The sequence below is a fragment of the Melospiza georgiana genome, chromosome 3 (assembly GCF_028018845.1).
Source record: "Melospiza georgiana isolate bMelGeo1 chromosome 3, bMelGeo1.pri, whole genome shotgun sequence".
Taxonomy (NCBI): Eukaryota; Metazoa; Chordata; class Aves; order Passeriformes; family Passerellidae; genus Melospiza; species Melospiza georgiana.
This window is the reverse complement of record NC_080432.1, coordinates 42,671,047-42,683,385: the sequence shown is the minus strand read 5'-3', so window position 1 is coordinate 42,683,385 and position 12,339 is coordinate 42,671,047. Positions and strand designations below refer to the sequence as shown.

Genomic DNA, 12,339 nt, shown 5'->3' with positions numbered 1-12,339 from the left:
TGCTGCCTCCTGTCATAGACATTGCCCTGCTCTTATCTACTGGTTCTTTTTGTAGGGAAAATCTGATGCAAGACTCTACTGCCTTCCTGTAGACCCAGTGGTGTATGTCAAAAGGCCCTAGTCGACATTTGTATATTCTATGCACTTTTACATTAAAAACGCTTCAGGGCGTCTTTTAATTTTGCAGTTTCCCATCATTTGTTGACCACATAAAGGAAAGGAAAGACTGCCCACACTTAACAACCTTTGGAAAAGGTTAGCAGCATGCACAACAGTGTTATGCAATAGTTTACTAGGTGGAGGCTTGAAGAATAACTTCTCTGAAGGAAATTACAAGGGGAAAGCAGATTGCAGTTTCACAGTTTGGAGGGTGTCCAGGGAGATCCCTGAGTCATGGAAAATCCATTGGGATTGCTTTAGTGGCTGTGTTTCAGCATTACATCTTGAATAGAGAGGAACAGCTGCACAAGTTTTGTTGCTTGGTGTGAAGCTGTTGGCTTATCCATTAATGATGTGGAAGAACTTTGGATTACAAATGCTTAACCAGATACTAAATGCAATTATGATTTGTTGTTAGGAGACAATGCAAGGCACGTGCTCATTCTTCTCTTATTCTTTTTGCTGCATTTTGTGAAAATTTCTCATAATTTCTTCAGTGGAAACATGGAGAGAAAAGCATCCTAGGGGGTGTTTTCTTAAGCCCAGTGATGTCAGTGCAGTAGTTTCTGTTCTGCTTATCAGAATACTTGAGCAATGAGACAGGACAGGGTGTGATTGAATAACCAAATATACTGTCATGCCTTCAATTCACTGTTTGACTGTGGAAATACTCTGTTTATGTGAGGGAAGAGAATTGTGGAATTTCCCTCCTCTTCAACCCAGAGATAACAGAAGCCTTATATGTGGATGATATTCTTGCTGGTCTGGACTGATTAGTAGTAAATACAGATCATCTTTATTTATTAAAGTAAAAGTTAACAATTAGTGAAAAGGAGACTGATAAACTTCTCAGTCTATTCGATGTTGGAAATCCATGCTGTAGATTATAGAGCCAGCTACTGTTAAGGGTGGTTAAGCTCAGAGGTTTCGTCTGTTACAATTTAAAAGAGGTTATTTAATTAATATTTTCCATTGGTATAAATCCAGAGTAAGTCCACTCCACTCAATTTAATGGAGCTTGGGCCATTCTGATTTCTGGTTTGCACTACCAAATTTGGAATAATAACTCAGAGGGCAAGCGAACAACTAAACTAACTTCTGATTTTGCTTTTGTCTGTGTAAACCTGAACTTCTGCCAGAAAATTATGTTTATTTAGTTCAGTTCCTGTGAGTTTACCCTGTGTATAAGTTTGAGCATGTGCTTCTAAGTTGCACAACCAAAGCTCAACAAGATGTTAATTTTGCTCATTAAATTCTTAACCAGCGTCTCAGTTCCTCCTGCCCTTTTACGTAATATTTTATCAGAGATTTAAAGGTCAGCCAAGCTCTGACTTACCCTTGTTTTCCTCTATAGGGGCATATGGCAAATACGGTGCACACAAGAGGATAAAGCTGTGAGGGGAGGAGTAGGTGGCACTGACGCCCCTGGAAATTGAGGCTGCCTTTGGCAGAGCAGCAGCAGCAGCAATCCCCAGCCCACATTTTGAAGGTTGAGCCAGCAGGGCTGTGTTTGGGCAGGAAGCGATCAGAGAGGTGTGTGCCTGTGTGCTTTGGCACAGTCTAGACTGTGAATTGCTCCAGCCTAGGAACCTCCTCTGAACTCATTAGTATTAAAACAGAACAGAGGGGACTTTGTAGGGAGGGAGAGGGTGTGGAAGCCGGAAAGGTAGCAGTTTAGGTGGCAGTTTCCTAATAACCTTTCCCACAACTCCCTTCCCATACAGGGTCTCAGCTAGAGGACCTTGGCACAAAAAACAAACCCTGGCACAGGGAGGGGGAAGGGAGGGAGGAAATGAGGGGAGGGAAAGGAAATAAGGGGTGGGAAATGGGCACTGTGCTGAAACAGCAGATTTTATTTTTATTTAGTGTTATATATGCTGATGCTGGAAGCTCTGCTTGAGAGAGGTATTTGGTACTGTGTATATAATCAGAATGTGGAGGTAAATTTGGCACTTGCACTAGAGGACTTGCAACCTGTCATGGTGAAAAAACTCTATCAGGGTAGAATAGCTTGAGTTCTGTTTGGTGTTTTCATTTAATTGACTGGATGGTGAAATATAGAGCACATCTATTGGGAAATGATCCTCAATTTGATCCTGGAAAATCTTGGATTGCTTATGCTCTGCTCTGCTGTCCCTCCAGCAGATATGGGAGTGGTTGAAGCCCCCAGGAGGAACAGGGTTTGTGACTGTGAGCCTGCTCCTGTTTGCAGAAGGGCTTCCTGGTCAGGCAGCCTACAGCAGACTCCCTGTAATGTCACTTGTCCCTGTCCTCCCTTGAACCTGGCCCACAAGCTCCCAGTCAGCTCCTCACCCATCCCCAAGTGGAACTCCATGCACTCCAGCTGGTTACTGGCAGAGAGGGCACCATTGCCTCCTCATCATCTCTACCTGACCTTTCTAAAGTGCCTTCCATTCCAGCTCAGAGGAGCCACCTCTGTGATGCCAGTGAGATCAAAGCCCTGCAGGCATGTGCACATCTCAAGCTCCTCTTGTTTGTTCCCCATGCTACATGATATATGGAGGCATTTTAGTAGGGTCTTTGATGACTCTGATTTACTGGCAGCAGTGCTTGGAATTCCTTTTTGCTGCTCTCTAGGTGCTCTCCTGCTGACATGTGGTCCCTGTCTAGTAGATATCTAATATCTATTGCTGACACTGACATCAGATTAGTAGGAGTGGATGGATTGAGGCTCCCCTTCCCCAGCAACTTTAGTTGAAAGCCTTGTTCACCATCTTGCTGACATGGTAACTGAAGATGCTCTTCCCCTTCTCTGACAGATGGACCTGTCAGCACCAGAAGACCAGGTTTATTAAAATGAATCCCATGGTTTAAATACCAAACACATGGCTGATGTCGCTGGTCCTGTAGCCATTAGTTGATTTACCAGATTGAACTGACCCTTTCAAACCCCTTCCCTTTGACCAGAAGAATTGATGGAAAAGATACCTGCCCTCCAGAGTCCCTTACCATAGCTCCCAGAGCTCTGTAATCCCTCTGGGTACTCCTCAGACTGCTCCTGCTCCTATTGCTTGTGCCCACTTGAAACAACAGCAGTGGATAATACTCAGCTGACCGTGTGAGGCTTGGTAATCTCTCAGTGATATCCCCAATATGAGTCCTCAGTAAGCAGGGCCTCTCTCTAGAGTGTGTCACAGGGCACATACCTATACTGTACATATGTTAAAAGATAAGCTTAAAATAAAGTGGGAAAATGTGTGAAAAAAATTATGGCATTCATGGGGGACAGTTAAAACTCCTTTTAATAACAAGTCTGATAATTCAAGACAGAAAGCAGCCAGGAACTATTTTTTTCAGAGAAAAAACTAGGGATTATAGTTGAGCATGAGTGAACATAAGTCATGAAGATTTTGAGGGGTTTTATATAAAAATAAAGGTCATTGGCTCTATGGAATATGTGGAGTATACAACCAGAAGGGCAGTCTGGAAGATGCCTGAAATAAACTTTGCACTCAGCTTTGGTAAGGTCTCAGCTGGAGCACTGTCCTCACTTTTGAACAGTGCAATTCAAGAAAGATGTACTTTGACTGGGTAAAGGCCAGAAGTCAATTAGAGGAGGAGTGAGAGATCCAGAGGACATATCCTCAAAGAAGGACTGAAAGAGATGGGTTTGTTTAGCCTCAGTGAGAAGGGACATTACAACAGTCTTTAACAGCCTCAGAAACTGTTATCAAGAGGAAGGAAAAAAATCTGCTCACCACATTAGTGGTGATAGGGCCGGAAGTAATAGGCTTAAATTGCAGCAGCAGGGATTTAGATTAGACATGAGCCTGACCATTCAATTTTTATCCCTGTCCCTCTCATTGGGCTCATTTAAATTCACTGACATGGACATGCAGCCCACCTTAACAGAAAAAGCTGTGATGACAGACAGCTGTTTTACATTACTGTTCTCATATGCCCAATCATATCCATGGAATGTCCCTCTTGCTCTACCTGTATTATAGCCCTGCATATGAGAGTGCTTGTCTGAGTCTTGATCTTTTTCTCTCTCTGAACACCTGTGTGTATTGTTGCATGAAGTGCTGAAGGTACTGGTTTTCCTCATTCTTTCTCTTTCTGTTTGGCCCAGCAGATTGTTGTCTAAAGCATGTGGTTTGCCTGTGAAGGACAGAAAAATGAACAGCAGATGCTGTTTCAAGTGGTCTGTGACAGGGGATTGCCACAACAGGCCTTGCTGGTTATGTGTACTTGTGTGCTGTCAAGTCACAGAGGACTTTGAGGAGTAGGAGAAGGACAGGATTTAGCTCTTCTCCAGGAAACAAGGAAGCAATTAACCAGTGATTAAGAAGGGAAAAAAAAGCAGTACAATGAGGGGCACATCTGGGGATGAGAGGGAGCCATGTTAGTTGACTTTGTATATGAAGAATTTCTCCACCAAAAAGCAGTGTCTTTCATGGATGCTGCTCCTAAGCCTTAAGAATGAGTAACTTCTGTGTTGGCAGGGTAGAGGAGAAACACATCTTTCAGTATGTAAACATCAGGTGCTTTCTGTCTTGTACTGTTATGACTGAGAATCAAGAGATTTGGGCCCCTAATACTGAAGGTGTTTTAAAGCTGCAACTTTTTGAAAAAGCAAGGAGGAAAAGAGTGTAATGGGAATCGCAGCCTTTTGTTTGTCTGCTTCTCTGCTTTACAGTCAGATCCGTGGCAGTAGCTGAAATGTAAACATTGCTTCCTCTGCCAACAGGCTGGGTTAGCAATTCATGTGTGCACAGTGGTTTCCTAATGCACGAATGTAATGATAAAACATTGTGGGTATGGGCCGATGTTACGTGATATGCCTTGTGTGTATGGTTCTTGTGTATGTAAGGTGTGGGAGGCATGCATATCTGCACATAGACACACTATGTGTATGCAAATGCATGGAACGCAATGATGTTTTACCATAATGAACATAATGCTTACCAGTTGTAAAACTGATCAAAATGTTACTGCCATGCCTCTCACAGTGTGCTGCTCGTGTGCTTTACAAAGGCTGCTTTTATTCAAAGGGTAAGGATGAGATAGAAGAGCTTTAGGGGAGGGACTGGCTTGTTTTGGGGTTCATTTTGCTTTTTACTTCATGGGTTATCTGTGGCTTAGCACATAAACCAGGTGCCCTAGTGGCAGTTTTTGACCAATATGTTTCACCTGGAGATATGCTGGCTGTGTGGGAGGTAATGCTGTTGACTGATCAAAAACTTTTGCACTGTTCATTGCTCCAGTTTGTACTGGAGTGTAGGTGGTTTGTGCAGTCAAATGAGCCTCATACACTGACAGTTCAGACAGGCAGTCTTTCAGAATGCCTCATTGACCTCCTCAGCATTGGAAATGAGCATTCTTCCTGCAGGCTACCTCTTACAGTCAGCCTGGGGAGCTGGAATGAACAAAACAGTGGAAGAAAAACTGTAGGGGAACAAGCTTATACTGTCCCCTGGAGGTAGACCTAGTGATTAAATAGGCAAGGTTTATCTCTTCTATTTGAAGGATTCGTTAAGTTCTTTGCAGAGACTGAGATCTGAGTAAGATTGTTTTGGTTCATTACTTTATTCATTCACTGCGCTTATCTCTGAAACAGCTTTTTGGACAGCTGCCTCTGGACTTATGACAAGAGCATTTCTGCTACTCCCTTTTTGGTAGGCACAGCTTGAATGTGAGCAACCAGACTAACCTGCTTGTTATTTCCCAATGGACTCTGGCATAGGCAGCATGAAACAAAATATAACAGAAATATAAATGTTTCTGGGGCTGTTGTTAATGTGAAAATGCAGCTTTCAGTCATGTGTTAGCAACGTGGTTCTACTTGGTCCATTTTTTAAAGTGGTAGTAGTTATGCTGGATAAGATTCTCTATTCCAAAAGCTTGTAGTGTGCTGCTGACAATGTTGCCCCTGATCTCCTTCCACTGCTTCTCTTTCTTCTAAAGTCCCAGGCATGTCAGTGCCTTCTGTCCTGTGTTTGCTTGAGTTGCGTTCCAGCATTGATTAACCCACCATCAACAATCCTCTTGAAGTAATTACACATGAACATGAACCTTCTCTGGGGCCTGCCAGTGGATGCTGGATGGGATCCCACGGTGTGCCATAGTCACTGTTTACTTTGTACAAGATTTAAACAAATTTGTTCAGAGCATAAGGCTGTCAGCTGTGCTAAGGCACTTGGGAGCATTGGTGGAACTGGAATGTGGCCTCTTTGGGGACATGGTGACAGACATCTATATAAATGACCTCGGGGAGCCTGAAGTAACAGGTATCATACTGGACAGGGAATTTATACTGGCAGCAGTGCATTGTAATTGATTTTGTAACTTGGATGAATTGGGTGCTGTTAAGAGACTGAGAAAGAATGATTGATGAGGTGGATGAGGGAGAGTGCATTTGTACTTGACAGGTGAAAAAGGTCAAGGGGAATGAGAAAAAGATTAGTGAGGGGCAAAAGAAATGGTAGGTGTGTACAAGAGAAAGGAAAAAAGGAATATGAATATGAACATGGGAATGAAAGGAATATGGGGAGTATGGACAACAAGCACAGTAAGAGCAGTGCATTAAAATAAAGTTCATACAGTGGGTATAACGTCAAAATGAATGTACCCATGGAACATAACATAAATTTTTGAAGTGAGCATTCCAGGCAAGTTGTTATAATAAATAATCTTCAAATTGTGAAGCCTGTCCTAGAGTGTGTAAAATCTCAGTTTTCCTTTTTGATGACTCACAAAGAATCATTAAAGGTAATGCTGGTGTGATGGAGCAAACTGCACAAAAAATATTGCAAACAGCATTATTATCACCATCTTGAAAGAGACAATAAATCATGTGTAACACAAAATCAGCCAGGCTGTTTGAGGTAGGGAGTTGGAAGGGGTTTCACACAGCCTTCTGAAACTTTCGGCGCTGGTCACAGGGCAAGTAACTGCTGCCCTCATCTGTTCTGGAAGTTCTAAAGTTTCCATTTTGAGTTTAACAAAGAAGAGTAGAGTTTCTGGGGAGCTTTTCCAGTTTGTGCCATCTGGTTCCCAAGGAGCCTGTTAATGTGAAGACCTGGCTGTTCTTTTGCTTGAGTACACATCAGCTGTTAAAGAACCAATAAATGCAACAGAGCTGTAATCAGACAGTCAAAATAGGCATCTCTGAAGCCTATTTGCATATGAGTTATTGCTTAGTGTTGGATTCTATGTTGTAAAATAAAGATTGATTTCATGTCAAAGCTATTCCATTTGAGGATCATAAAAGCATATCATTTTAAAATAATGCTTAAATAGTTGCCTGAATATGTTTGTAGGTAGAAACAAAGTTTTAAAAAAAATCAGAATATGCTTATATATCATTAACATCTCTCAATCACAAAGATAGCAATTAAATGTGAAACACAGGCCTGGGGAGGATGCTTATAGACAGAATACTCTCCCAAGAGAGTAAGTAAGAGAAACTGTGACCTACAGGTAAAAAAATTAAAAGTGTACTGCAATTCTCTGTAGCTGAAAACATAAGAAATTGATGAAATAAGACAATTATCCAACTGAACATAAGAAAATAAGCAAAATGTCCTCTTTCTTCTGGCAAAGTATTTGTTATGCCCATATTAATCAAGTTATTGCCTGCAGTAGACATATCATATGAGGAGTCTGGGTTTCGTAATGCTGAAAATGCTGTGCATGACTCATTAAACATTTATGAGGCTAAAACAAAACATCAACAACAACAACAAAACAACCCACTAGCCTGTAAATGTTGGTTGGTTGTTTTTGTTGGTTTTTGTATTTTTCAAAATAAAGCAGCTGTCTGACCTTAAGTCAGTGTGAAACTCCCCATGACTGGTAAGTCCAGCAGCCAATGGACCTGGGATGAGTAGAATGAGAAAATGAAACTGAGGATGTCTCCTCCCATGAGTGTCCATATATCCCTGGAGAACCAAGTTTGGGGCTCTTGGCCTCTGTGATTCTGACTTCAAATCAGGGGATGCTGGAGAGCAGAAGCTGTGGTTCTCTGTGTACTTACGGCCTTGAGGTTTCTCCTTTAGAGAGGCAGGCATGTTGGTAGGTGTTAACAGTTCACCTTTAGTGTGTCTCTCTCCAAGTGAACCACTCTTCTACATTACCAAAATCTTACTTTTCTCCTTTATTAATTTCATTTTGTGTCACTAAACAAAGAACTGTCCAGTCTAGGTGAGAAATGCTTTTTTAGAGCTTTGAGTATCATTACTGAGCTGGTGGCTGTCCAGCATCTAATCCAGCTTTCATGCTCTGATGAATGTTCCCAAAAACAAGGGACATAATGTGGTTTTAAATGCTGCAAAATACTGGATTTACATTTCCTACCCATTCCTCCTTCTTGTTCTGCTTCTTTCTCTCTGTCTCTTATTTCCTTGGGTTGTAGCCATTTTGAATGGAGGCCATCTTCTCTTTTGGCCTGAGAACTGGACTGGAAGCATTTGAACCTCAAATCCAGTTCCAGTTCTTTTTAAATGTTTTATCATTGAAATTCAATCTACGTAAGTAAATAAAATGCCCACAAGAAAGTGAAAATTAACTGAATTAACCACCACTAGATAAAATAAAGTGGGAAACAAATGAAGGAGGGAAATGTACACACTATTAACTAGGCATGCTTTATGTCTTCCTCAGTCCAACCTGGCAAATATCCTTTTAATCTCTGTTTCTGCAACTTCAAGCATTTTTAAGAGCCAGGAGGCTGAGTTCTGTTGAGCAGGGTCACTCTGGCATGAATTGCTGGAACCAAGGAGCCCATCCAAGGTGTAGAAGGGACTACCATGTTTCTGTTGGGAAGCTTGCATAGGTGCTGGGGAGGGGACTTTAACCTGCTTTGTTCTGACCGACCCTTTTTTCCTTGCCCTTTACAATTGCTCCCTGGGCATTCAATCACATTGGCTTCCTTAGTCTGGCTCCAGCCCCAGTCTTGATGACCGCATTCAGTTTGTCGTTCTTCCCCTTTCCTGCTGAATTTGGCAACTCCTTTCTCTTTTCAATAGCCACTTGCCATCACTGAGCTAACTCTGCACTCTGAATTTCTGTATGCTGACAGATCTGCTTCTGTCTTTGGGTCAGAATGACCTGTTCACAAACAAAATTACCCTCCTGAAATTTATTTTTTCTTGTTCCTCCTGCTTCCTTCCAAGACAGCAGGCTTCCTTATGTGCCATCTATTAGGATCCCAAGTCAAAATAGAAAAATAGCCTGCCTAATTCAGGGTCTTTTTTTGTAGCTAGATCCATGGTTTTCCTGTAGTCACAGTGATCTTTTTTTCATCTTTTATAGAATGACAGAGGTAAAATGATTTGGAGAGTTCCTGAAGACGATCTTATGTCTCTTATATTTTGCAAGGGTTTCTTGCATTTTTTGGATTTTTTTTTAAATAGGGTAGTTTTTTTAAATTTTAAAATTTTTTTAAAAAAAATTTAATAGGGTAGGTTTTGATTGGTGTAGGTAGATGAGGACATGCAGACCTCTTCAGTTCTTCCCACTCCTTTCTTCTTCTCAGTGAAGGGGCACACCTTGCTGAACACTAACTTCAGGAAAGGGAGTTTAGGAGCTTGAGTCCTAACTCAACTGCTTTGCATTCTGGACATGTTTCTTTCCCTGCTGAATATTTGTGCTTGCTCCCTGCCCATCTGTCCTGGGCATTAGAACCCAGCATTTTAACCTCCTAACAAAGACACACACAAACTTTCAAAGTTAAGGGTAAGGCATTTTTCATGTGCTGTTTTCCAGGCAGGTGTGTTTGGGTCCACCTCTGGTGATCCTCTTATGCCTAGAAACCCTGAATAGTTTCCTTGTTACTATGCTACCTGAGCTAATGGATGACTTCTAAAGTTCTTTTGGCTCCCTCTACCCTCCTGAGTCACAATAATGCAGGATGCACTATTTTCCCTCAGTATCTTCCACCCTTTCAAACTAACTTTCTAGACTTCTGTCCTGAAAAGCATGTCATGATGCAAAATTATGAAGTTGCATATTCTTATTGTCCCATTGAAAGGAGATTTACCTTTATATCCCTGATACTGCCAGTATCCAGGGCAGTGTCTGTAAGCTGCAGTGCCAGAATCCTGTCCTCAGGGTGGTTTTGGTTAACAGGTACATTCTTTTGATGAAATGGTTGTCTTGAACTGTATTGATTTGAGATCTTCATTTAGTTTAATGCTCAGCTTCTGTGCAGAGCTTCTGCTACTTGTCTGATCTGCCAGCAGATTCCAGAAAAAGAACTATGGATTAAAAAAACCAAGTTAGCTGCACTGTATTAAAAAAAAAAAAAAAAAAAAAAAAAAAAAAAAAAAAAAGTAAGAGCATTCATTAAGCAGGTCAATAAAACAATCATTTTTTTCCTAAGAATTCAGCTGAGCCCAGACAGCTCATGTATATTCTGGCTTCTATGGTGGTTCTTCCAAACTTGGCATTTCTGATTCCCTATCTGCCCCTCCTTTCCCTTCCACATGCTTGACCTCTAGCAGCATTCCTTTGCTTGTCTTAAGGCCTTACATGTAGTTTCACTCTCCCTCTCCCCCCAAGAATGTGATCCTGGCCTGAGTTTTCTAATTGTGTATAGCAAGGATAAAACTCCTTGCCTCGCTTGGCTGCCCCCTTGTTTGGAAACTCACACTAAACATTTCCACATGGTTTGCACTCTTTTTGCACAGCTAATTTTTTTTCCCTTTAAACTTTTCCTTGTTTAAAATAACCCTCCAGCTTCTTCTACCTTGGGCTGCTGGCACTGACCTCGCCTTGTTACTGTTTGCATTTCTTTTGTACCTTTTTGCAGCTTAAATCTCTGTGGGCTTTTAAATCTGTCAGCAGCAGCTACCAGGCTCAGTGTGCAATTTTGCTCACTGTTTTCACAAGTTTCCCAGCCCTGAACACTTTCCAAATGAGCCATTGTTGGGCTGAGTTAAAGAGGTATTGTCTCTGCTTGGACAAGGTTAGTGTGGGTGCCAGAATCTGTGTGTGCAGCATTTTAGTGCCACAATGTCATCTTGATATAGGACCCCTGGACACTTCCTTCTCCAAATATTTCAAATACATAGGGAAAAATCTCAAACCTCTGCTAGAACTGCTTCACTGAAACATTACTGGAAGATTGTCTTTATATTACTGAAACTCTTAATTTAGACATCTTCATCTGTCCCTGCTCATACAGTCTGCTTGCCCTGAAGACCATTCTTTTTTGCTTAGTTCTCTTTATTAGCATCTAAAACTGGCAGCTTTGATTGGAGCCCTGTTCTGGTTGACACAGAGGAAGTAGCAATCTCTTGTTTGATAGTTTTAGAGACATGCATTGGAAAAGAATCAGTTGTTATTCACCTTTTACAGAGGAGTAACCGCAGCTGTGGAATTTGGTGCTCAGTTCCAGATCACAGTATAATCCTTCATTTTACAATTGTAAGCTTGGCTCAGCTCTAAGAGGGTATGTTCTTCTGAGCTCACTTTTCTTAACAGAGACTGAATATGCTGCTCTGATCAGCCTGATGTGGCACTGTGGAGTTCTGTCCTTTATGTATGAAATGCTGGGTGTCTTTGATGGGGACTGTGTGGTTTAGAGAACAAACATCTGGAGAAACATTTCAGCCTGTAGGTTGCTGATGACATGACAACTGTCTCATGGCCTTTGCTTGAAGGATAGAAAGGAAATAGTTCAATTTCTCTACAGAAGAGCAATTTGGTATTCCCAGCCAGGAAAAAAACGATGTATCAAACTTTCAGCCTTTCTCTAAGCGTCATAAGGAATGTCTGTGTCACATAATCCAGTGCTTTGAGTTTTTCACTTCATCCTATTCCTGTGATCCGTCCCATCCTTCACTCATCATTAGTAATGGAAGTTTGACATGGGAGTTGTTCAGGCTGCCTTTCTTCATAGGCTGTGCTCTGACAGGGAGAACTCAAGGTAGCAAGGAAATCATCACGAAACCAAAAATCTTTGGAGTGTTTGGGAGCTGTTAAGTCCTCTTGATTGAAGGCTAGTCAAACATGCCTGATCCAAAAACCTCTCAACCTATTAGAACTTACCAATGCAGCTGATGACTGTTTTTTTACTGTTTTTCTTTTTCTCATCTTCAGGATGAATTGGATCTCACAGACAAGAACAGAGAGGCTATGTTTGCACTCCCTCCAGAGAAGAAATGGCAGATTTACTGCAGCAAAAAGAAGGTACTACTATTGTCCTCAATGGAG

At 41.6% G+C, this 12,339-nt stretch overlaps 1 protein-coding gene across 2 annotated transcripts in view; it reads left to right on the top strand.

The window, feature by feature from the left end:
• DAAM2 (dishevelled associated activator of morphogenesis 2) overlaps nucleotides 1–12,339 on the top strand; it is a 172,989-nt gene that overhangs the window by 66,216 nt on the left and 94,434 nt on the right. For both annotated transcript variants that reach the window (XM_058020231.1, XM_058020230.1), the window contains exon 3: nucleotides 12,226–12,315. In XM_058020231.1, the coding sequence (XP_057876214.1) occupies nucleotides 12,226–12,315 (90 nt within the window). The remainder of the gene's footprint in view (nucleotides 1–12,225; nucleotides 12,316–12,339) is intronic.